Source organism: Hypomesus nipponensis, chromosome 2, assembly GCF_054491055.1.
Source record: "Hypomesus nipponensis isolate SF chromosome 2, ASM5449105v1, whole genome shotgun sequence".
In the NCBI taxonomy this organism is placed as follows: Eukaryota; Metazoa; Chordata; class Actinopteri; order Osmeriformes; family Osmeridae; genus Hypomesus; species Hypomesus nipponensis.
Window position 1 is genome coordinate 11,548,028 of NC_140362.1, and position 26,785 is coordinate 11,574,812.

The 26,785-nt window shown below is 47.0% G+C and overlaps 1 protein-coding gene across 3 annotated transcripts; it reads right to left on the minus strand.

Annotated features, from left to right (window-relative positions):
• Positions 1-891: 891 nt before the first annotated feature.
• Positions 892-26,688, minus strand: dennd4b (DENN/MADD domain containing 4B). Of its 3 annotated transcripts, none has more exons than XM_084706090.1 (29): positions 26,392-26,688; positions 15,238-15,558; positions 13,946-14,198; positions 13,481-13,550; positions 13,174-13,343; positions 12,619-12,860; positions 12,312-12,378; positions 11,529-11,587; positions 11,006-11,150; positions 10,618-10,793; positions 10,363-10,463; positions 9,863-10,078; positions 9,505-9,650; positions 9,047-9,180; positions 8,821-8,935; positions 8,033-8,239; positions 7,755-7,883; positions 7,299-7,443; positions 7,015-7,170; positions 6,677-6,923; positions 5,955-6,237; positions 5,692-5,796; positions 5,226-5,401; positions 4,938-5,094; positions 4,095-4,334; positions 3,639-3,735; positions 3,327-3,492; positions 3,006-3,064; positions 892-2,877 (listed from the first exon to the last, which is right to left on the minus strand). In XM_084706090.1, the coding sequence occupies exons 2-29, from the start codon at positions 15,537-15,539 to the stop codon at positions 2,732-2,734; spliced, it is 4,509 nt and encodes a 1,502-aa protein (XP_084562216.1). In that variant the 5' UTR covers positions 15,540-15,558; positions 26,392-26,688; the 3' UTR covers positions 892-2,731. The 3 variants fall into 3 exon arrangements, with proteins under 3 accessions (XP_084562216.1, XP_084562208.1, XP_084562222.1); XM_084706082.1 differs by having other exon boundaries at positions 9,047-9,183; XM_084706096.1 differs by lacking the exon at positions 3,006-3,064 and having other exon boundaries at positions 2,785-2,877; positions 9,047-9,183.
• Positions 26,689-26,785: the final 97 nt, after the last annotated feature.

Here is a 26,785-nt window from a genome sequence, read left to right on the forward strand (position 1 = left end):
AAAACAAACTGGTTTCTGCGTAGTCTGTATTTTTTAGATTTTCATAAAAAAACATTTACAATTCACAGCCATATAAATTACAACAGCAAACACAAATCTTAAATAGACTTCTCATCATTCCTTTGTTCATTCAGCCAGGACAAGTAAACAACAGTATAAATGGTAATTTCCCTTATATTTGCAGTCCGGTGCATTGAATACAGTGGCCTTACTAGTGAAAATGCCTATGAGTGGAAACTCATTCTCCCTTCTTCAGCCTAACTTCCTTATTCTCTTTTTGAGTAAAGTAACTAGATTAATCAACACCATAGTCCCAGGATGTAAGCAGATTTCTAGTTTTCCAAATATAAATCTCAGCATTTTGCTCTGAATAGGACCACATTTTATTTTTACCCGTCCATGACTGGATCCATAATAATCCTTAAGAATTAGTTGCCTTCTGTTCCGACTTGATTGCAGTAGTCATTACTGCCCTCTGCTGGTCAAGACTGCTTACAGCGAGCGTCAATCAGTACTTCACTGCTACACAAGACAACCCGTGTTGTGTCAGTACAAACTGCCCTCGTACAAATCTTGTAAAAATCATCCCAAATGTACAGCTGAACAAGTAGAAGTATGTATGAGTAAACATTAGAATCATTGCCATTTTCAATGTTCAACCTCAGTTTAAGACTAAGCAATATGAGCGCCGTTGCAATTTCCCAACTAGTTACTTCACAATGTTGCTGGAAGCCAGGGAAAATAGCAAGTCTATACAGGAAGGGAGAAAAACTGGAACACAAGGCATTCTCTCTTAATGCTCCGCTAAAACAACTCTGCTAATAAAACAAGTTACAGGTTTGATGAGAAAGCTGGCATTACAGTGTAGCGTTGTAGAAGATAGAAATAATATGAAAATCCTATATTCTTTTATTTTGCACTTGAGAGAACTTCTGAATACACAAGGCTGAACCACAAAAAAAGGTCAACATTTCAGGAGAAAGGCCTCACGGGTACATGAAGACAGCAACCTGGCAGGTAAAGAATCCATGGGGAACAAAACACCTCTAAAAAGTAAATCTTTTAATATTTAGCTGACTGTGATTTATGGATTTATTAACTTGTGTGCTTTTGTGAGAGACGGTGATGGCAAGCAATTTAAAGTCCTTCACAGTTATGCTGGGCCCTAAACATCAAATCTGACCCTGTGAACAAACGAGTCAAGGAAAAAATAAATCACTCAAAAATATGCGAAATGAGGTAAATATGAGCAAAATCAGGGAAAAACACACAACATCATACATGTCATTGTCACGTCATACATACCACCTTTTCGCTCCTAGTTTTTATATTTATTATTACATCATTCGCTTTCAAAAGTTCATCAGCCTCTGACTGAGCTAGCCTGACACAAAGTTGAGTCAGCCACGCCATAAATCTTTAACAAGGAGTTTTAAAAACAAAACAATACATCCTTTGCGTGTTTTGTGATGCATGGGTGTCGGGAAAAATGCCTTTGCCTCTGTTTGGTTCCTTCCCTGCGCGCCGTTGACTCAACCAACGTCTGTCCAGCACATCATTGCTTGTCAAAAGTTGACAAGTCACTGTGTTTAGGATCTTTTTCTTGTAAATTCCCTCCAAAAAAGGGACTGCATTACTCTTTTCCACCCAGCAGACAGGCGACCAGGTAGAGGTTCTGACTTCCCCACAACAGGAGCACCATCTGTGGTCGAAAGTCCTCATACCGTCAGACAGACTCGTGTCTGTCACCTGTCATACCACAGACACATGCCTGGTCCTGTGCTTCCTGTTGATGTCATCCGTCATTTTTTATTTTATTTTTTAAGACATTGACCTCCGTTATGCTCCTTCACCTTGGAGTTTCCCCGCTCAAAGTCAACATATTTACCCCGAAAAAAGCTTCCAATCGAAGTCGCGCTGCTCAAGTCTCATCTGAGACCAACTTCACCAAGGCCCAGTCGAGGGCAACTAAAACATGGAGTGACATAGGTGTTTTTGTCCTCAAATTCCCAGGTTTTCACTGTTGTGAACTAAAAGTGCTAGAAGTCTGTTTACAACGCTATGGATCTTTTTCAGTGTGCAGTTCACAACCAAACTTCAACCACAGCCCAATTTCACTTCAGATCTCCCAAGTGTCCACTTGATATTGGCTGCCACCAGTAGGAAACATCCTGCTTAAAAGCAAGGCGGCGCAGATTATAGAACATGGTCAGTAATATGCATAGACGGCAGTTAAGCATCAGGGCCTTGTTAGGATTAGGGTTGGGCTGTATGAAATGTGTTTAGTTTGACCTACAGTATATGACCTTTGTAGCTGAGAGCGAGGCTTCAAGAGACTGTTGATGCGTCAATCAAAGTCAAGATCGGGATAGCATAGATATTCATAGACTTCTGAGCTCCCAGGGTTCACACAAACAAGACCTAGTGAGGTGTATGAGTGAAGACTGGAAGCCAGGCTGCACAGGGGGCAGCAGAGAGGTCACAGATGGAAGGAACGAACAAAGGCAGTTGGATTTGGATTCTGAAGCTAGCGAGCGCCTCTTCGTCCTCCTCTACCCTGCTCCTCCGGAGGGCAGGGCAGCCGTGCTCCAGTGAGTTGGAGTCAGCAGCATCGGATGGGTGGGGGATGCAGGGGTGGGTGGAGGTCTGCAGGCTGCAGGCTGGAGGGAGTGGGCAGGTGCAAGTCTGTGTGAAGGTCTCCAGGCTGGAAGGAGGCGAGGGGGGGGGTACATCAACACTCGAGGGGGAGGAGGAAGCTCCGTCGACAGTCCACGGCCTTGGGGCTCGGCGGCTGGGCCCGCTTCCGCCGGAGCTCGTCGCGGCCCAGGGTGCCGCTGAGCCGCGAGTACGCCGACTTGTACTTCTTGTCAAACGCAGCTGGCGGGCGCAGAGGAGAGATGGAGAGAAAAACAGGAGACATGAGGAAAAAAACAAGTGATGCGACACAGGAGGTGACAAGGACGTTGTAAACGTAAAGAAAACTTCCATCTGGGCGTGTCACCTACCCACGTGGTCTTTGCCCATAGCAGCTAGTGTGAGAAAAAGCATCTCCCTGTAGAGACTCCTAAAACAGACCGATTACATACAGACTTAACCATTTGTTCATCCTCCAAGTATAGTTTATTTATTATTATTTAAAAAAACTTTTGAGGGCATTTTGCTTTATCTGGACGAAGAGTGGTGAAGAGTGACAGGAAATGTAGAGGAGAGAGAGAAGGGAAGATGTGCAGAAAACTACCCGGGCAGGATTGCGTGTGTGTGTGCACACACACACACATATGTGAAGGAGGATCTCAGATGACTCAGGGGCCATTTCCACCACTCACCTCTGTATCCTGGGCGTGCCCGGTTGCTTGCTGACGGTGTCCAGGAAGAGGGTGACAGCCTTGTGCACCTCGTTCATGCCGACCCAGCGCAGCACTTCCTCCAGGAAGCTAAGGGTGAAGGGGTGGTTGTGCTTCCTCCAAGCATGGCTCCGCATTGGCACGCCACCTGGGGGTGGAATACATTCAGTGATCAGGAAAGGACGGGGGGTGATAAAAGAGGAGAGAGAGAGACGGGGAACATCACAAGAATGACCCAACCCCGAGAGTCTTTCGACAGATGCTGTGTCTGATAGGAGGGCTGCATGGTCTTACTGTGTATCCTCCAGAGGATGTAGAGGGGAGGCCAGTGGTCCGTGTCTGGGACCAGGGTGTCCCAGAGGAGCCGCACCCTCACAGAAGAGTTCTCCGACTGAGTTACGCAGACAGGAGAAGAGAAATGAGGCAAAAATGAAACAGGATCTTAATAGTACATGATACATTGTAGTACGTGATATCAGAGTGGGGCGCTACTCTGTCAGTGCAACTTCCGAAGTGGCTCTTTATTTTGTGTGTGTGTGGGGGGGTGTGTGTGTGCATTTCTAAATGTATTTAAATGAGCATGAATGCTTTATTGTTGAGACTTGTCGAAGGAAAACCTTTTTTTAACTTTACAGTCTGTCACAAAGTATCTGGTATCTTATGTATTAAAAACAAGTTAATCAATCAAAAATGTCAGAGCTAGAAGTCAAAGATCGCATCAGAATAAAAAATTTTCTCCACTAATCCCACCTGCGTGAGCTGGTTGGCCAATGGCGAGGTTCGGACCAGCTGGAGGAGGTTGCTGGGCAGACCCAGGCGCTGGAAGTACCAGACCAGGTTCCAGAAGATGATGGAGTGGCTGTCCAGGAGCAGGGCCTGGGCCAGAACCGACTCGCCCTCGTTCTCCAGCAGGCTCTCCAGCTCCTTCCTCAGCACCAGGGGGCTCAGGTAGGCCACCGTCACCTGGGGGGCGCCCCCTATCGAAGAACCCTGAAGAAACCATGAAGGAACCCAGTGAGATGTTGTATGCAGATCCTCATCTGACAGATGCCCAAAAGCTTTAGTGAAGTAAAGCATGTGGAACTATAAAATGTACTTGTAACACAAATGAAGCCTATGTAAAAACCGAACTGTACTCCACACACTGTCCAGTACAACTCTGTCCAGTACAACTCTGTCCAGTACAACTCTGTCCAGTACAACCCTGTCCAGTACAACCCTGTCCGGTACAAGTCTGTCCGGTACAAGTCTGTCCAGTACAACCCTGTCCAGTACAACCCTGTCCAGTACAACTCTGTCCGGTACAACTCTGTCCGGTACAACCCTGTCCGGTACAAGTCTGTCCGGTACAACTCTGTCCAGTACAACCCTGTCCAGTACAACCCTGTCCAGTACAACCCTGTCCAGTACAACTCTGTCCAGTACAACTCTGTCCAGTACAACTCTGTCCATTACAACCCTGTCCGGTACAAGTCTGTCCGGTACAACTCTGTCCAGTACAACCCTGTCCAGTACAACCCTGTCCAGTACAACTCTGTCCAGTATAACCCTGTCCACAGTGATCCCAGAACACCAGGATGGACAGACAGTTACCATGGTGGTGCTGCTGCTTTCTGAGTAGCTGCTGGTCTCCGAGCTGGAGTCGTCGGTCACGCCGTTGTGGAGGTGGCGCAGGGAGGCCTCCGGGTCGCTAGGGGGCCTCATGGCTCCGCCCACCTCGTCCTCTGTGTTCCAGTTACCGCGCTCCAGGCTGGAACATCGACAGCACAGCCAAGGTGAAGGGGAGTGGGTAGGCGCGAGGCGTATTTAGATTCGTTAGAAGATTGGGCGAAGAGAGGGAGAGAGGGCGGGATGGGGGTGGGAGGAGACGGAGGGCCACACCTGTTGATAGGCCCCAGGTCGCAGATCTCGGCGTTGAGCAGAGGGACGAAGGTGGACAGGCAGAAGGGACAGCTGGAGTTCAGGTTGGAGTCGTCGGACGTCCAGCCGGCCATGATCTCCTCGTCGTACACCAAGCAGTCGCAGCTCCGACACAGGGAGCAGCTGGACATCAACACCTGAGCAGGGAGGGACGGGGTGGGGTCAGGATGGGGTCAGGACCTGAATGTAACGCCACGTTGGCATGACAACTGGAGTGTACCACCATTTCAGCGGGGGTAAAGTACCAGTGTATATCGAGAGACAATTTGAATACAGAACTACTACTAGCCCTATATGCATTTACTACAAAAACATCTATATTCAAATAGTAGTACTACCATAAATACTCTTTATAACAATACAATATAATGCACAAAAAAAAAAATATCCTGAGATTCTTGGCATGCTGTAGTGTTAGTGGTTTTACCTCCAGGCCTGCCCCCTCCTGGTTGGCGTCCCAGGACTTGCGTAGAGGAAAGGCCAAACTGGCAGTGTCAGCCAGGTCCACGTCACTCCCCACTGACAGAGAGCTCTGCAGGACCGGAGAGGTGGTGGGAAAAGAACGGTAAGAGATGTCCGCTACAACAACCACTAGCCTTTACACACAACTTCCTGGCAGCAAAGTTCTTTTCAATACATTTGCATAACCCAAAACAGTGAAACAGCCCCCCTCCCCACACACACACACACCTCTGAGGTAGCGTTGTACAGCCTCTCCTTTGCCTTCAACAGGGTCTCGGCCACCTGGGCCTTGCGGGACTGCCTCTGCTCGGATATCCTGCGCACCCCCGGGCCCCCGGCCCCGGGCCTCCGGTCGTCCACACTGGCGGCCCGTCGGACAGACGTCCGGTGGCGCGTGGGCGTGAGCAGCTGCTGCAGCTTCCCGGCCAGGCCGCCTCGGCTGGGTGACGACACGTGGTTGTAGTTCTCGTCGAGCGTCTTCTTGCTGGCAGTGTCTCGGGGCCCCGGGGGCCTGGGGGAGCACACACACACACGGCAGGGGGCGTGTTTCAGAGGGCTGCTGGCACAGACACTACTGAACACTTGTATTCACAAACTGAGTAGAAGATTATATTATAATTTCATGTTTAGTGTATTGCTTAATGTCATTATTCAGAAACTATATTTATCAATTATAATGGCAAATAGAATTATTATGTCTATATATTATCCTTATATCCCATCTACATAATAATTATATATGTAATTATATATATACATATACATATATATATAATTTCATGTTTAGTGTATTGCTTAATGTCATTATTCAGAAACTATATTTATCAATTATAATGGCAAATATATATATATATATATATATAAAATAAATGATCACACAAACACAGTATATACAGTATATATATTTTTCATGGTCATTTATCATCTACACTAATCTGTGCTGCTCTTACCGGCTGTCTCTCTCTCCAGGCTGGCACCTGCAGTCAGGCTCAGGGTCGGCCGTCTCCTCACACTCCTTGTAGAAGTTGGAGAGGCACACCTGGCTGCGCCGCACCAGGACTCCACCAGGGGGCAGGGGAGGAGGGGTCGAGCAGTCCCTGGGCCCCACGGGGGGCTTACGGGACGAGGCGGTGCTCGAGCTGTTGGTCCCCGTGTTCCGTAGCACGGCCTTCTTCGATAGCTTCAGAGTGGATTTTTCTGGAAGAGAAAATGTTTATTTTATGTGATGATTAAAGAATGGGGAACTTGCTGCTTCTTGAGTAATTTACTAAATGTTTCAGTCACTTACTGTCTGTGGAGGCTCTCATGCTGTTCAGGCTGTTGCTCTTTACCATAGAACCGCTCAGGGATTCGTGGCTGGAGCTCTCACTCAGGCCACTCCAGCTGGACTGACGAATTAGGCTGGAGTGGGGGCGGGGCTGCTGTTGACTGTTCATCACTAAATCTAATTAGAAAGACGCAGTATATGCATAAAAACCTAGCATTTTTTTTAACTACAACTGTTGCATAAAAGCTATACATTTTAATGATAATTGTAAAACACAATTTGTTTTATCCGATCAAAGTCCTGACCTGAGCGCGAGCCAACCGAATCACTCTTCTGCCGCTGTCTGATTGGCCGTCGGAACTGTGCCACGGCCATTAAGACGTTGCGTAACTTTGCCCAGAGCAGACGGCCGCCCTGATTGGTGGAGGGCCACTTGCTCTCCAGCACGGCCTGGGGGGGGGAAGGCGGAGCCAGAGGAGAGACGGTCAGCATCGACCAAACATAATACTAACAATCTTAATATTACATTTGAGATAGTATTCATTTAGCAGACCATAAAAAAACTGACGTACTAAGGGAGCATATCAAAACGTTCAGCTTCAGGAAAGTACAGTATTCAAGGAACTGTACTTATTTACTGTACAGTCTGTATTTACAATTTTTGCTACACTGCAAAGTAAAAGCCCACGACCTGGCAGCACATGCAATGAACAATAGGCAGCCTCTTTCAGACTGGATCCCAGAGAACAGTCAAGTCTCACTTTGTTGTAGTAGCCATAGGTGATGGTGTTGGGTGTGATGCCAGCTTTCTTCATCTCCAGGAGGACTCTCACAGCCAGGACGGGCTGGCCATACTGACCACACAGCTGCATCAGGATCCTGTAACACACCTGAGGAGAGACACAAAGGGCATTTTGTTTTCACTGACCAATAACATTCATTACCACTGGTGTGACCTTTGAGGAATTTCGAGACATGACCATGCGTGAGCATGCTGCTGGAGGTCTGGTTATGGTGGGTTAGCGTGAGGGCGTCTCACCTCGTCCGGTAGCACCACCTTCCTGGTCTCCATGTGTTTGAGCACCTCGTAGGCCGTGTGGAGGGCGCGCACCTTGGCGCTCTCCGCCCGCACAAAGGTGGGCAGGTAGATGAACCACAGGCCGTAGCAGTGGCCCAGCAGGCATTTGGACCACATGTCTGGCACGGCCGAATACTTCTGAGCCCGCTTCTGGGCCAGCTTGATCTCCTGAACGGGGAGGGGAGATGGGCTTTTGTCACTACTGAGGGGCGAGCTCGCCGGTAAATGCTACTCATTTGCGAGTTGTTATCGAAACATTCCGGAAGCTTCATAAAAATGGGTTATTTTAAACAGTATGTATCTGTGTCAGGAGCACCGGTCCTTTAGTCTTGCAGCACATCCCAAATAAAATGTCTCCTAGCCGAGCGGTCATGGGGGTGCTCACCCAAAATACACAGAGACGCTATGCCTGCGGGCTTTGAATATTACATGAATGATAAAATATGTATATTCATTAAAATTAGAAGGCCACAAAGAGATTGTGAGACAAAGTATTTCTTCCCTATTCTCAATTCAGGGAAAGTGGCTTTAGCCAAGTCTTAAAAACCTTAAATCATCAATCATAACTTGTTTTCTGTGTCTATTTCGATAAAACCTTTAACAAAAACAAAAACAAAACAATAGAATAAAACATATATTTTTAAAGGCCCTATACTCATAATACACAACATTTCCGTGTTGGTAGGCGTGATGCTGTTGGCCAGTGGGTGTCGGGTGGTGGTGGTGGTGGGGGGGGGGGGGGGGGGTACCTGTTTGGTGCGCCGTGGGGCAGGGCTGCTGGGGGCGCTGCCCTTGGCTGGGACGCGGAGCTGGTCGTGGGGCCGGTCGAACAGCTCCGGCCTCAGAGGAGGGAAGGTCTCGTAGCTGCAACAACACAGTGGAGGCCCGGTCACCAGACACGCCCATGTGTCGGCTGGGCGGAATTTGCCGCGTAGGTGTCCAGCGGATATTCAGTGTGTGTGTGTGTGTGTGTACCTGTAGAGAGCAGGAGGTTCCGAGCCGTCTGGTTCTTGGGGCTCCTCTGGAGGCATGATGAAGACTGTGTGTTCTCCGCTGTGCGTCTCATCCAGGTCTATGAGGCGGACCTCCTCGGGCTTCTCCACATCTACCTGCTTACACACAGACACACACACAAACGGTAGCACACAACAAACCAACAAACAGTTGACACACACACACACACACACACAAACAGTATGAAATTCTGATATAGACATACATGACACATTTAGGATGAATGTATATCCGTGATCAATTCAAATACAAAATAGACCTCTGAGGTGAATCCATTTGGGATACACAATTCTACCACGACATTACGCAACAATGACAATGAATATGTTCTCACAAACACACACACACTCTCAGTACCTAAAAAGAACAAGAAAAAGTAAAGACAAAGGGCGACACGTGCAAAATCCCTTCAGACAGACCTTCTGGACACACTCGTCGAAGAACTCCAGACAGGCGTGCCGGTCGCTGACGAAGGAGCACTCCTCGATGAACTGTGAGAACATCTGGGTCCTGGTCAGCTGGATGTAGAACTTCTGGTGGGTGCGCTCACGAGACTTCAGAAACCCTAGACCAGGAGAAGGGTACGATTTAGACGCCTGCCGAGGAAAGGCAGGAACAGCAGTGTTCCTTCCCTCAAAATGGGACAATCTGGAGGTCTGTATCTATTTGACCATGGGAGTGGCAACCATACACATGGGGTGCTCGTGCCCAGTACAGACACACACACACACCCGTAGCCCCCTCCCCCCGTAACCTCCCCCATCCCCCAACACGGACCCTGCAGGTTGAAGAGCGAGCTGCAGTCGGTGGTCCTGTCCGAGGGGGCCTGGGTGATGGGCAGCAGGTAGGTGCGGTAGCCCTTCAGCAGGGAGCTCATGAAGCGCAGGAAGGCCTCCTGGATCTCCAGCTCCAGCTGCTTCTGACGGCCGTAGATCAGGTCGTAGTCCGTCAGCAGGTACTCCAGAGTGGCCTCCTCCTGGCCCGGGGTGCAGACTGGGGGTGAGAGGGAGAGGGAGAGAGAGGGGGAGAGAGAGAGAGAGGGGCAGAGAGAGGGGGAGAAAGAGAGAGAGATGAAACCCAGAAGACGAAGACCGTGTTCCAAACTATGAATTATTCAACGGAATATTTGAAACGAAGGGTTCCATAATGCATGAGAAATTATCCCTTACATTTGTTCTGCAGCCACGGATTGGAAAATTGGAAGCGCACCAGATCGAAACAACAAAGAATATTGACAAGAGAAGGGAAGAGCTGTGAAAAGTTGTGTCTGTGCTCACTTTTCTCCAGCGTCTTGTGCAAGTTGGTGAGAGAGTTGAACAGAATTTTGCCATGCTTCCTAGGCAGCGATCGCCATGACAGCGGCTTCTTGTCCTCTGTCCTGTGAAAGGAGAGAGAGAGAAAAAACTAACTATAAACAATCCTGAAACTGTAATTAAGCTTAACATGTTATCGCAGCAACACGGCACGGTTTCACACCCTATTTGAGGAATGCAAGGGCCTCACAGAGTGTGGCGCGCTTTGAGAATACTCACTGGAATATCGTGTTGGTGTCCAGGTCGACGCACACCACGTCGGCTGGGGGGTCGTAGAGGTCAAAGTAGCTGGAGTGAACGCCCACGATGAAGGGCATGGGGGCGTTGAGCACGTCCGCCAGCCGCAGCGGGCACAGGGGGATGTACGGGCACTGCCAGCGCAGGGGGAACGTCATCTGGAGGAGAGAGAGAGAGAGAGAGACCGGGGGGACGTTAACGCACATCCCCCCCCCCAGCAGAACGACACGCACAGTCCTGTACAATGACATTTGATGATGTACAATGACAGACGATATTCACGCGAGAAGTCTTGGACGCCTGAGACGACTGCACGGTACTGTGTGCGAGTGTGTGTGTGTGTGCAGAGCTGTGAGGCGGGGACACCCACAGACACCAGGGCCTCGCTGACGGAGGTGAGGACGTCGGGCCGGAGGGAGTGCAGCAGCAGCTTGTGCTCCGTCAGCACGGCCAGCAGCAGGGAGCAGGCGCTCTCCGGCCCCAGGTTCTGCAGCAGCTTCAGGAAGCTGGCGCCACTGGGGGAGGGGGAGGAACGCCGTCAGAACCCCGCCCACCCAAAACAGGACGGCCCCCCGTTTCATCGTCACATTCTAACGATGTCATTTGGGCTCTTTCAGTCGTTTGTTTGCTCAATCGTTTCGGCTGTGTTCCATTCATCCAGGTTGGCGGCTCGAGAAACAGGTTTGGGTAAGATGGGTTTGATGCCATTTTAAAGCACTCAAATCTATCTCTCGGGAGCAAGTCGGGCTTTGCCCAGACGCACACATCCATCACTTATTCCTCCTCTCGCACATAAACAACTGAATCACGTGTGCTTTTTGCTGTAACTGAAGCCACTTACCGCTACAAACGTACAAAGTTGCGTGAGACTAATAGACTATTCATCAACTGACCTTAGTGGTAGGGGGGAGGAGACTGGCTGGCACAGAAGGAGGTTATCATACGGCGACAGCTGAAAGAGATGCAGTACGAGCAATTTAACATTTTTGATTGACAAACTGAAATGGCAGAAGATAGTTTGCCCTCAATCTGAGGACGAGAATTCACCCATGCTTTGATTTGATTTCCATAGTTTTCCCTCAATCGGATTACGAGAATTCATTGAATTGATTTCCATGCACCTAACTGATATCGAATGATTAAATGTCCATTCATGAATCACTGCTCATGGGTGAAAGCCCATTGTCCACTTTGTGGGACAGTCAAGTTAATCTTGAATCACTCAAAACCCAGTTTATCATTTGATTAATCTACAGTACCAAGACAGCACAATCACCTGTGTCTTCCACTACAAAATGTACCCACACTTATGAAATGAGTGGCTGAGAGATTGACTGAATTTGGATTGGGTGGTGTTACCCAGCTGTCTGCACAACCTTCATGCCCATTTCCTGTAGGGGAGGAAGTGGAATTGGAAGTAAGAAATACCACAACGCTACTTGGGTCCATATCAAGTACGGCTCAGTGGGAGGTTGCCACGGCAACACAAACAAGCACGTACATGCCGACAGCACACGCACAAACACAAAACACACAGACAGCACAGGTACTTTTCGAACAGCCTTTGATCGGGTCATGCCAGACAGTAACAGACTTGATAACACATCAAGAGTAAGAAGAAGGGGCCTATCTGCAGCCGGGGCCTGGCTGGCTACATTCCTGGGGTGTCCACATACCTGCACTAAGATGCGAGGTCTCTGAGGGGAGGGGAATGGGACGTTGTGCATGAAGCTGGAGATGTGCCTGGGGAAACACGACAACCAGATGAGAGACTGACGCTGATGTGTCGACCAATCCAACAACACTTGTGGTCATGTGGTGTTAAAACAAGTTCAGGCTCATCACCATGAACATGTTTCTCCCCAGAAGTCATAACGAGAACACTCACAGAGGGTTTGTTACTAAAACAACTTCCTAAAACAAAAACCACCGTAAATAAATGTCAAGGTCAAAATCTCATCGGCCAAAACGGCAGCCACTGACTTCTCCAGGGGCAGGACGTGGGGGCCGGAGATGGAGTAGCGGTAGACGAAGGTCAGAAACTTCTGGAAGACGCTGAAGAAGGGCCAGTGGGAGAGCACGCACACGCTCTTCTTCACCTGCAGCATGCGGTTGGTGATGGGACGCCGGTCCACCACGCTCAACAGGCCCAGACGCACACTCTGCCGCTCCGAGAGGCCCTCGCGCGGGAACGCCTCGTAGAACTGGATGGCGGCGCCGTAAACCTGGGGGCGGGAGAGGGACACTTGGTGTGAGGCGAGGGCTGAGAAGCATAGCATATCCGGCGTTAGCACCATGCAAAGTTGATTTTACTTACAGGCATATGGGAAAAAAAACTTGGAAAAAAAGGTCGCTATTTTGTTACTGAATGATAGACGATTAATATTCACATATTCAAGTGTTTTAATGCCACTGGACGTTCACAAAAGTCGATGCCAACTACAGTGTGTGTTGCGAGTGAGATATAGAGGAGGAAAGACAAAGACGAATGGAAAAAGAGAGCGAGAGAGTGAGAGAATGGCGGCGGGGGGTGCCGACCTTGTCCCCGCAGGCGCTGGTGAGGACGAAGGTGGAGAACACAGGCAGCTGGTACTTGGTGTTGAGGGGCCAGCTCTCCACTGTCACGCCCATGGGCAGACAGAACATGGGCACCGACTCAGGCAGAGGAAACGACTCCAGGTCGGCCTCCGGGTACCGATTGATCAGAGCTATACACACACACACACAAACACACACAGCATCTTAGTTAATTACACTTTAGATTTATAGTGAGTGACTAATAGGCATCCATGATTCAATTTCACCAAGTGGTTTTATATCTGTACGTGTACACACACACGCTCACCTGCTTCGTAAACCAGGGCATTGGCTTTGGCCACCGCTCTCTTATAGCACAGATACAGGGCTGGACCCCACTGTGAAGCCAACACAATAACAGTGAGATACTCTCGACAGTCCACCTGGTTGCCAATTCAAATGTGAATCATTCGAAAGGAGAAGAAAGACCCAAATAGGAAACAGTGAAAGAGGAAGGGTGACAGAGCGAGAGAAAGGAGAAGGACTTGAGATGAAACGGCGACAGATGAATCAGGGAGAGGAAACGAATGCTTTGCTGCCCAGAATTGACGGCACTGCTGCTCACAAGAAGAGAAGGGAGAATGTGAGCGAGACACAAAGAGAGTGAGAGTGAAAGAAAGAACGACGACAGTAAATAACGGCACTCGGAGGACTTACTAAGCCGAGAGACAAGACAATTCAAGTTTAGACAGTGGGGGGACAACTAAAGTGGGAAGCTGCAGACGTCCCTCACCATGCCAGTGTTGAGGTTCTTGTCCACCCTGCAGAACGTGTGCGGGGCCACCTCTCCCTTGCTGGGCAGGAGGAGGGAGATGTCCGTCACGCCCAGCGTGTGGAGGACCTGGGAGTCGGGGGCGCGCCTGTACGTCAGGAAGGTGCGGTGGGCGGCCGGCCCCCCCGAACTCAGGTTGGCCGAGCGGCTGTAGGGGGTGGTCTCGATCACGAACCAGCCCTGCTTCACCATGTCCTTGCCTTCGTAGAGGACCCTGGGGGGAGGGGGGGGGTCTTGTTAATGGGTGCATCTCAATTTGTCTCCTGTGGGACTGTTGATGGTGCTTTCAGTGGTTCCATCCTGTTAAACCAAACAAGCTTACAAAAGTGGACATTGGACTGTCCCTGAATTGGTTGTGTCACCCTCAAATTAAAAGTCCCATGACATGAACATTTCACTTTAGGAGGTTATTTAACATGAATATGAGTTCCCCTAGCCTGCCTTTGGTCCCCCAGTGGCAAGAAATTTGGATAAGTGTAAAACAAGCCCTGGGTATTCTTCTCTGCCTTTGAGAAAATGTAAAGTTCAAACGCTCAGTTTTGAAAATGTTCCTCTCATATCATCATAAGAGGGAAGGTTACCTGCCCTTTCTTTGCTTTGCCCAGAGAATCTGACCCGCCCATGAACTAACGCTATATCATTTTGTTGCTTTACTGTATATGGTTACCTAGCTTGTTACCCTTAGAATATGGCTGTAATATTAGCTCTGCAGCTAACAGCCCAGTTACTGTTGCTAATGTTAAGGTAGATAGCATCAAGTATGTGTGAGAATACACACTCACGCGAAAGTTGTACACGTGTACACTCTACTGTTGTTGGTGTAATGGCGCGCGCGATATCCGCCTTTCCCCTCATTGAAATGACTGTGCGTGTGCACCTCTGCAAACCAGGGTGATCAGACGAGCTTAAACATTCTTAGCTTCTATCTTATTGCACCTGGAATATATACAAAGTAATACATTTGACTTTGCTGTCTCTACACAGGCCAGCACACCCCCACCCTCCACCTTGCCCTGCCTCTCTCCTCCTCATTAGCATTTAAAGCTACAGTTGTGGGACTGTCTCATTGTGGGACTGCTCATAGTGGCTATAATTCTGTACCAAGACAGTATTAAGGGCCCACTTAGGCCTATTTCAAAAGCATCCAAAAACAGCATGTCATGGGACCTTTAAAAAAGAGGCTTTGTCTCCCCAGAACGCCACGAGAAAATACATTGCGACCCCTCGAAAAAACCCCGAGGCACGTTGCTCACCCGAGGTCGAGCACGGGGGGCTTGTCGTGGCCGCGGCGGTAGCACAGGTACATGTGCGGGTTGTTGATGAGGCCCGCGCTCAGCTCGGCCGGGTGGCCGGCCTGGGTCTTCTCGATGCAGGTGAAGCCCTCGGGCACCTCCTCGCCCAGGCCGCGGGCGATCACCGCCAGGTCAGTCACGGGCTCCACCGCCCGTCCGCCCCGCTGCTGGCCCTCCTCGTCCAGGGGTGCTGACGACACCCCGGGCGTCAGCCCCGCCACCACAAAGTAGTCCACCAGCTGGGGGCATTTCTCCTCCGTCATGCCGCCTGGTTGCCCGCAGCTGGGGAGCAGAGAGAGAAGAGGGGAGAAGAGGGGGGAAATAAGGAGCGGTTGGGTTAGAAATAGTTCAAAGTGGTGGTAAAAGATAGTGGGGCAAAAAGTGTGGTGTATATTTGGAAAAAAAAGGAGATGGGGAGAGGAGTGAAAAAGAAAAGGGGGATGGATGGGGGGGGGGGGGGGGGGGGGGGGAGGGAGGTTGCAAAAGGTGGGCAGAGAACCATTATATGCAAAGCAGACAAGGAGCTGAATTATGCAGGATATACAGCCAGTCACTGACAAGCGCATTTACACACAGATGAGTAACATTAGCAAGACTGGTATGAGTGTGTAAGGCAGTGTTTCCCACACATAGGCTAATTTATGGTGCGTTAAACACGCAGCGTGTTCAGCTACATTTCCTTTCCCCTGTTCTCCCTCCGTCTCTGTCACTCACGAGTCTTTCTCACATAAACACACAGTCACTACGTCAGCACACGTTAGCAACGATGCATATACGCCGTTCTAGTAAGACGACAACCATATCAGCTAGCCTTCAGCATTAGTGCCGTAGCTATAGGTCTACTCTAGGAAAGTTGAGGCTACTTTTCGCTAGGTTCCTACGGACATGTCTTAATTGAAGGTTCCCCTATGTTCTTTTGGTGAGAAGTCTCAGGAGCTAGCTACTTAACGCTACCCGGCGTCATGGAGCAGACCAGTTAAATAGTTACTATCACTAGCGTCGCTACCTGCATATGCACAAATTATTTGTTTGTTGTTTATTTGTTAAATTATTTCGCCCCCCCCCCCCTCTTCCCGATCTGACATGAAACAACCCCCCCTTCCCCTGGAGGGAGATAACTTATCTATAGTTATGTGTAAATAGACTGTGTAGCAGGGTTGTTTATAGATAGTATTGTTGAAGCATATAAATCACCTGCTTATTTCCCTGACAGAGAGAGACAGACAGAAAGAGACACAGAGATAGAGACACAGAGAGAGAGAGAGACAGAGACAGAGAGATGAGCGCCAGCTAATGGGGGTATCCCCCTGACAGGGCGATGGATACCTCAGAGGGCATCAGCAGCTGAACAGCACCCTGGCAAGAGCAGACATGAGGGGCAGTAGAACATGTCCTCTGCCTGCTACGCGGGACAGAGAGAGAGGACAGAATATGTTCACAAAATCAATGTGTGATTAAACCAACCAAAGCGGGTGGGGTTAGGATGAGACGAGGCTGTGGTGAGGATGATCGTAAACACAGGATTCCACTGTTGTGTCAGACACAGGCTTTTCACTGCTACAAACCCTATTATGTAACACGGTCTTTCCCCCTCCCTGCCCGCTAACCTCTCCACCATATTGTAAGGGTTTTTTATTAGTGCATCAGCTGGCTTCTTCCTGTCCTGTGAGTCACGTGTGTGTGCACGTGTGTGAAGAAAGACCCAAGTGGGAGAGATGGAGAAAAATTAAAAAAGAGAGTGGGTGAGAGAGCCCACCAGGGAGGTTTTCTAGACAGAGACGGTGGGGACGAGATGAGAGACAACTGAGCATGAGCGGAGACCAGGAGAGTGGGCGGGCGACCACGAAACAGAACACAAGAGAGGGAGAGCACTGACGGAGCATGAATTAAGAGCATGTATACTGATTCTCAGTAATCCCCCTGCTGCTTTTAGTGGATGTATCCAATGGATGTATAACCCCCAGGAGGAAATGATTAGTAAGCAAAGTATGGCGTTGAATAAGGGCCTTCCACCATTACTAGGTCAACCTGCCAAAAATGGGAGGAGTATGTGAGGCGACAATAGAATAGGCCTCAAATCAATGAACACTCAGAATAATCTGAGGAAAAAAATACATATTTGTTTGCGTTCCCTGAGTATCAGGTCTTGTTAGAAAGAGTCAACAACTGAATGAGCCTTGTGTCGTATTAGTTTGTGATCGTGTGACAGTTTGAAAAGGCCTTGAAAAAGAGCGAAAGTAGAGGAAATTGGAAGTTCCGGCTTCATAGGTTAACCGGCAAACAGGAAATAAGACACTGGCAGTCTGTTTCCTGCTCAATCTCCAGGCAACATCAGTGACTTCTTGTGGTAATAGGCTCCCACAGGAAACTATGAAATGCATCATTCTCGGTCCAGACTATGTTTTTATCAAAATGATCAATAAATCACTGAGGGTTAAGCTTAATGTAAGTGCGGTGCAGGGAGAGGAGTGTGCATAGAGATTTGCCAAGACAACAAAAAAACTGGGTGTCACACTTCATGTTAAGAAATTGCTGATCTATTCACGGATAGTTCCCTTATCCATTTTTGTTATGTTTTTTTTGTGTGTGGTAACCTTCTAGCAGGAAAATGGGGACTCATACACAAGCCCAAATCATGAAAAGAAATTGAAATAATGAGAAAAAGAACGAGAAAAATAAATAAGAGACAGAAAGAAAAAGAAAGGAAGAAAGTGAGGGAGACAGAGCGAAGGCCAGGACAAGCTTGACAAAGGTTCAGTGACCCTCTTGACAAGAACCTTTGACACAATCCTGTCACGATTAGCATTGTTACCACAGTGGTAATACACCACAGTCTTACATATTTGCAGCAAAAAGTGTTTCTGGGTGAGACCCGTATGAAGAAAGCTGCCAGTTTCACCACTGAGAACCCTCCTCTAAACACCACATCCAGTTTCCTGAATGACGCTCACTGCAATGCAGAGATGAGAGGGGGGATGGAGACGAGAGAGAAAAAGAGAGAGAGACAGAGAGAGACAGAGAGAGGGACAGAGAGAGGGACAGAGAGAGGGAGAGATGAGCGCCAGCTAATGGGGGTATCTCCCTGACAGGGCGATGGATACCTCAGAGGGCATCAGCAGCTGAACAGCACCCTGGCAAGAGCAGACATGAGGGGCAGTAGAACATGTCCTCTGCCTGCTACGCCGGACATTGGAGCCAGAAGCTTGGACCATGGTGGGTTTGAGTGCAATTGCGGCTTGAAGCTTGGTCATCAGAAAACATTGCTCCCAGCTTTACGTTCTAATACCATTCTGTAAAGCTTTGAGTCCTTTGCTATCTCTCCGTCCTTGCCTACAGCATTCACACCTGAAACTACATTTGTGTGAGGTTGCATGTGATTCACATCAAAAAAACATCCAGAGGCATGACATTATATAACATTTAAACAAGCTATGCACCGGGAGTCAGGGACCTACGTTAAAGATCATATGTAAAAATATACGGTATATATATTATATAGGCTATATATAATTCTGGAATGTCATTATCTTGAACTTTTGAACATTTTCTTGAGCAAGAACCTTTGAGGAGATTCCAATAGTCTTTACAACCTTGAGAGAAACTACAAGAGCCTCCATACCCCTGGACCACCACAATATTTTTTATCATCCTCAAACATTCAAATGATGCTTCTGTAACACAGGACATGACCACATACACTAGTGTCGCTGTAAAAAAATCACAAGTTGGTTTCCTCGTTTGTTACCAGTCTTTCCCCTCCGTCTATTGTCAATACACTACCAACCGACGAAAGTAGAGTTTTAAACAGCTCTGAGGAGTTCGAACCCCATATAAGTGATAAAGAAGCTGTGAGTGCACAAATCTCTTTGTGGCACGGAATTTATGTGCGTGAGTGGGCGTATGTGTGAGTGTGTGTTCAGAGGCGGGCAGGTTAGACTATTTTTCATCTTGTGAGGTAGGTGAGCGATAGAGATGTACTGCACGCGTGTTCGCAAGCAGCACACCCTGGCCTCGAACTGAGAGAAGCAAGGGTGTTACAGCTGGTGAACCCGCCCCAACACACACACATCTTCCCAGGTGTGAGCTGATAAGGACTCCTCAGCCTTCCAACAGCCTGGACAAAGAGTCTCTGTTTGGGCTTAGCATCTAGCAATCTTCCCCTGCCACCCTTCCTTCCCCCGTCTGGCACTAGTCACTCTCTTTGGCACTTCTCACACACGGCAGGGTCTCTAGCCTGTCATTTCACACATTATTATGCCAGCACCATGGAGATGCTAGTCACAACCTCCAAGGTTCAGATAATTACTGTATAATGGTAACAGTAGAGGAATAAGGAGATAATATACAACATAATACAAATATATAGCAACACCTAGTTCATGTCATTTATGTACCTAAATAGAGGATGATTGTTTAGGCGATAATAACTGACTATTTTCCCAACCAGCAAAAATTGGCGGAGAAACCACACTGACATGAGACTTTTCCGGAAAGAATTCAAAGAACTCTCAAAAAAACTCCAAGGCTCCTTGATATGAATGCTAGAGCTAGGCAATGCCTTTGCTCTTGACAAACTAACCTCCTTTGTTGAGCCTAACCTTCAACTCTAGCTGGAGAAACAGAGAAGGTATTATTTGTAAGTGATAGACAGAGAGAAAAGGGAGAGTGAGAGAACAATGGAGCCAGATAAAGAGTGTGTGTTAGCGTGTGTGGGTGGGTGGGTGGGACGCTGATGCTCAAGTTAAGTCAGGGGCTTCGCTACGATGTCACTCCAAACAGGGGTCCGGCTGGCCTACAACGACCCCTTTGTGGCCAGGGTCAGCACGTGACAGTGTCAGACGGTGCATACATCACACAACGTGCACACACACACGCACGCACGAGCACACACACACACACAGAGGTACAAAGAAGAGTTGTGAACAAAACGTGGCATCATCTTCAGCTTTGTCACGACTGTGAGACACTGCATTATCTTACCAGTCTGTTTCAACAGTAGGGATGTCAGACGCTGGCCGCAAAAACTCCTGACACGAGAGCCACCCAGAGAAATATGGGTGTTTCGCGAGTATGCTGTCACTTCTTTCACTCTCAGGCTGTCTTCTGTTTGTAGAGCTCATTGGAAAATGGGTTTGTCGTTAAGTCAAATAATCCTACTCTAAACCCTGTCTTATGGAAAGCCGTGTTAAAACAACCACCCAAAACAGCAACAATGTGTTTAGCGTATGGTAGGGCCAAGAGATCAGACTTTTAAGAGAAATATTAGGTCAACATGTTGCTGTTTCACAACTGTAGTACTACACGCACAACGACTTCATGACCTAAAACTGTATGTTTGGGGTTATGGTGTGGTACAGAAAAGCACCTTAGACGATAGCTCTCTCGACATAAAGCTGTAACTTACTAGAAGGGAGTTCCATGCAGGCAGGGTTCTTTGGTTACGTCCAAGATCAAATGATTATGTGGCCGTTTGTACATTTTTGAAAGAATCCACCCAGACAAGTGCCCAGCAGCGGGCTGGGGTAGCACTTTTCCCTTGACTTAAAACCCTCAATTATGGATGGAGGATCCAGCCAACGGTTTAACTATACAAACTCAGACACCCGTTTCCAAAAGCCAATGCCAGTCTATAGTGGCTTACATTTTCTCAAGATAGTAACTAAATAACAGAAGTACTCCTTTCAAATAGACACTGATCAAGCTGGAGGGGATTAATGTCTCACAATCTAAGAAAGCAAACGCAGCGAGTTAGAATTCCCAAAGAATAATATTGATACTCCCTGGGGCTTTTTCAGTGCAAACAAAATTGATCCTGAATTGTTTATTCTACAATACAGGAGTTTATGGTTGTTTGTTTGTGGTCAAAAAGGCTGTTCGCTACCCCATCTAGGTGCTTAATCAATGCAAAGTGAATTGTGGCTCCAACACAGTCCATTCAGACTGTGAGTGGTGGTGGTACACTGTACACCCATGTCTGAAACAAAACGTGACTCAGCGCAGACTCATAAATAGCTTGTTGCCCTGGTAGATAAACAAGGCCTGTGTCATAGAGTTCCACCCACAGCAAAGCCAGAGATATTTTGAGACACGGGTATAGAGTGGCTTACTCTATAGAGGCTATTCTTTCATTTAGAATATGAAATACATTTAAATTTGTTTTAAGAATATTGTTTGTCCGCTTTGAATAGTTTTGCAAATTTTTAGTTTCTACATATTGGAAAAGAACATATGTTTTATATATATAGCAGACAGATAGCATAAATGGCAGGACCAAAATCTGTCCACCATGCATTACACTACATTATTTGCACATCTAGACCATAAACCCCCCACTATAAAGTGTGCCATAATTCCTCAGGTAGACTGGCACTGATAACCAAATAGGGAAATACATTAGCCCAGTCAATAGTGTGCACGGTCTGAGCACAGTAACATTACGCCATCAGGAACAGGGATGTCCCCTGCTTGCCACTTCGCGCCCTCTCTTTTTCTCAGGCCATAACCAAACAAACAAGGTCAAGAATCCCCTCTACACAGAACTAGGCTTTCGGACATGCTCAAACAAGCTGGTTTACCAGGCAGCAACACAACACTGTTGTGTTGAAATTCAACACCGCTGTCTTCACCAACTAAAGATGACAGCAGCCTCCTGAGTTTAATGAACATTCTAGAAATTCTCCTGGGTTCATCCGAAGGCCAACACTGAACGGGCTTAGCGGAGACTTTGGCCTCATCTACCCTCTTAATGTTGGGTGTTTTTCTGTTGAAATTCCCTTCATTCAGCAGTGGTGGGGTTTGTAGACACACGTGGGTCCCACTGCCTCTGACAGTCAGCAGCACTAATGAGAAACAGTTATTTCAAACACAGGCGAGGCTATTTAAAACCTACTCAGAAATACACTCACTACCGCTCGCTAATAAAGAGACCCTTCGACTGCTTCTATGGCACCTCTCCTTTCTCTTTGCTTCTGCTTGAAAACGTGACATGAAACCCATCCCTGCCTCAATATCTCACTTAATCAACAATGATCCACTATGAGAATTTACCTCGAGGTTTCTTTTCCTATTGTGAGAATGGTGCTAACAGACAAAGAATATGGCAGCCCTAACTTTAGAAAATTGAGGTAATAAAAGGACGGCAGAAACTTTGGAGATTAGAACATCTGAAGTTGCTATAAATACTCCTTGCAATGAGGCTATCGCCAAGTAAGGTTTTTTTTTTTTTTTTTCTTTTTTTATCACTTCATTTTAGACTCCCCAAGCGACATGGATTCTGCCCAGGTAGAAAACAAAGCCCCCATCATTTTGTGTGAAGATGACAGTTTGTCAGTTGTCAGCTTATGAGCATGAGTCTATAGGCCCACCCTGCATGCTAGGCCTGTATGCTTAACTAATAAAAGGTCAGTCCAGATAAAGAAGGGCTCACTCCAATCAACTTGAAGAAAATGTCACCGTCTGTGATGCGACTAAACCTCGTTGCCGCTTTGGATTACACTTGTCAAGGTAAGCAAAGCCGAAAGTCAAGGTGTCTGGTCTATGAGAAAGTGTAAGGTGTTCAGTGTGTCTATCTGGATAACACTCAAAAACAGAACGCCCATGACGTTAAAATCCTACTTTTAAATTGTATAATGATAATGAGGAGGTATGGTCATTTTTCCTGGCACCTTCTTCTGGTGCAATGAGACTTGTCGCGATGCTGAATGCAGGTGAAAGTGTGCCTGTAGCTGGCAGAGATCACTGAAAGAAGAGGAGTCAGGGAGGAGTGAGTGACCTACAGCACACACTGCTGCCATGGGATTTTGACTCACAGAGAAACAGGATCTGTGCATATGTGTGTTTGTGCGCACGTGTGTGTCTAGATAGAGGTATACGCCGAAAGCTGCTAAGTCATCAAGTGGGAAGAAAAAAGGGGAAGGCGGAGGAGGATTAAAGGGATGGATGTTGGAGAGAAGACAAAGAGCAGGACAGAAAGAGGATGATTTATTTGCAGCGGCTGCCAGGTTTGCTTTAGCTGGCAGAAGTTGGACGATCACACAGTTTCAGTGGACACATATAGTTATTCACTGACGCAGAGATGCGAGCATGGTCTATAAATGACGCTGGTGCAGTGGCCGCATGCGATGAAACTGGACTGTTTCTCCATGGTCAGTGCCAACAAAACTAACACTAGGTCAACCATTGTCTTGCAACGCATGGCATTGCTGCCCCAAACTCTTCGCTTTTTTGCTTCTCGGAAGATGCCATGCAGCCTACATTTTACATACAATTTAAAGACTTCCGATTTGCTCTTTCAAAGTAACTGTATTTATACAGTGGAACATTACAGTAGTCATGACTCAATTAGATAGTACATCAGTGTTAAGTTAATATGAAAATATGGAGCATCAAGCCCAGATGGCAATAGATTATTGAGGCTGTCCCTTTTTTCCGATGGAGCCCAGGGCTGTACGGCTGTTGAGCTACAGCAACTCAAGAGCGTTGAAACCTTTTACATTTTCATGAGATTGATCCATGACAGATGATCTGTGATCTTTGATTTACAGATTTGGCTTATGATGAACAACACAACAGTGTCAGGAGAATCTAGTCCAAATCACAAAAAAAGCCTAGAAGAGCAACCAAGAGCATAGTTAAAGTGACAGTCAGACAGAAAGGCCACTGCCAATCTCTTCAGAGACATATGTTTGACTACAGTCTAAATAATATGGGCCACAATTGTTACAGGGCGGCATGATGTCCAAACCAAGACCAGACCAACCAAATCCTATAACTGTCATTCACATCTCTCCACCACAAAGTTCACTTTCTTTGTCAGACATTTATGAGCTGGAGGTACCTCTGCTGGAAACTCTGTTACCTGGGACCTTGTAACACCACATAAAGCAGGACCCTAATGTTCCATGGTGATCATTCTAACTAAGATCCACGGCAAGAAATCTTGTACAAGAATATCTCAATAAATGAAGACCCATTTCTCAATAGCAAAGCCTGGATTGCGAAAGGTTTATTCCTTCACCCCCCCCCCCCCCCCCCCCCCCCCCCCACACACACACACCCCTAACCTTCCCCGCACCTGTATATGCAGCTATAGGGTGGTAAGTAAATGCTATTAAATACATTAGGGGAAGTGAAATAGGACCAAGCTATTAAGGGGTATTGAGAACAGCAGAATGAGTTGGAAATAAAGCCAAAGGTTACGATAGGGCAGAACTAAGATTATGACTGGGCAGTCAGGACAGTCTTTGATGGTGTCAGACAGCTTTGGCTCAGAGTTGACCAATTTAAAAATGACTTCTGAAGAGAAACTGTTGTTATTCTTCTCAAAACAACTTCAGCTTTCATTTCAGAACATAGCAAGGTTAACTGTGTTATCCCAAACTAAGTCTTCAATGAAATTTTCCCTCACACAGAAAACAACCAACTTCTGAGATGAGATGGCAAAGATAGTGGTACATGATAGGAGAAGCAAAGTAAACACTAAAAGGTGGAATGTTGAAAAGCTGGTTTGTAGCTAAGAAGTGACATAAAAGCCAGGCCTGGAGAATACACCATCTATAAATAAATAGAAGTGGATGTAGCTTAACTAATGGACGTTACATCTCACTTTAACTTGTACAGATATTGAGTATAGTTATGGCAAGTACCGTGAAGGTCAATAACATTTTACGGGGAAATGACATTTTGACTTGACATTTAAAAGATTGATATGATGACCGATTGCACCTCTTGTCTGAGACGAGTCAACAAATTTAAATTGCTGGAATCGCTTTGACGCTCCATTCTCCTTTGTTTGCAAGTACTTATAGCAAAGTTGCCAAGGTGGAACAAGAGGTGGCATGTCAGCAAGAGTGATCTCAATCTCAGCTACACGACTCCTGTAGTATCAGGCTAGAGGTTTGAAAACAGTGTGAGTTACTGTCTTCAAGAGCAGAGATCAACACATTTGGTGTCTTTAGAAGTAGGCCATGTGTTTTGTGTAGTTGAGCGGCTCATTTCATGACAGGTTTAGTCATCTGTTCCTCGCCAGTGCTTCTCTTATCTCTGTGAAATCGTATTGATCTAGCCTTGACTCTACAGTTTCATCCAATCTGTAAACCTTTGTCCAACACATCTACAGTGAACACTTTCAAAATGATTGTTTCTCTCTGAGTGGACGCATCATGTCAAACAGAGAGACTGTCTCTAGTCGAGAGATGATTGTTCAGTGGTTGAACAAAACTGCAAACAAGCTGATAAGAGGCCTACTTAATTAACTGGCATAATGACACTGTCACAGAAGGCTTAGAAATACTAAACATTTATGAAAATACCTATTTTAGAATTCAGATATTCAACAACAACAACATTGATTAGTTGACAATTCAAAAAAATACACTTTCCTGTGAAAGGTATTTCCCCAACATAGACAACAATACTGCACATTTTTTGAGAACTTGCACAAGTGGGGCAACGAAAGAAATTCCCTGTGACATCATCGTGGAAAAATTATCGTGCTTTCCTCTGTGTTGCTGTTGATAAACCCAGACCATGACAAGTCAATATGTAAAATTAGTCATTGGTCGCTATAGTATAGATTCCATTACAGCATCTGAAAAGGCTTTTTTGACAGTAAGTCGTGCAAAGAAATATGCATAGGATCGAAAATGAAACAACATATGGCCCTTTCTTGCCAGCAAATACTTCAAATTCTTTATATAATTATACCCTGCTTACACACCCCCGTTTCCGAACGGAGTTAGCAGGCAACGAACTGACTGTGTTGAGCATGCCAGAGGCACGGTTGGCTGAAGACTTGAGTTTACCGTACGTTAGCTAGCTAACAGTACTTGCTTGCTGGTATATTACCAATCTGGTAACCTATGCCATGAGACAACAACTGTATCGTTCATAACGGTTTTATGCGTAGTTAGTTTCTAGATTGTCCAGTCATTTCTGTTCATCAAAAGCCTGGTGGGATTTAAAAAATTCATCGCTGATGCACCGGCGTTATTTCCCAATGCTTCAAAGCACTGTAGTAGTATGCTGCTAGCTTGCTAGCTAGCGTAGCTAGAATAACTGGCGTCACAAAGCGCGCAGGCAACAAAATATTACAACACATTTAATTCGCTCTCTTACCTTGTAATCCTTGCTGACAATTCCGATAGCACACTTTAAGTGTCATGGCTAAGTCACATTCAGACATTTGATGTCCATGTTTGCCGTCTTGTGCACTATGGAGGTCGACTTCTAATTCTGAGCCAGTGCAGATACCGTTTCAGTATCAGTCCGCTTCTTTCTGCTGCTGTGTTGGTGAGGCAGTAGAGGGAGGGGTTCTATCTGTGAGCTCCTACACTCGTGCGGCACCAGTGTTAGCTCAGACAGAAAGAACGCCATGTAATTTTCAAATGTAGACCTAGACTAGGTTATTTCTTCTTCCATTCAGGCATTACCCGGTTTATTATCACAATCAAGCCCTTCTTAGACAGCTGCAGTAAGATGGCCTTCTCGCATGCATGCAGCTGTTGCCTTC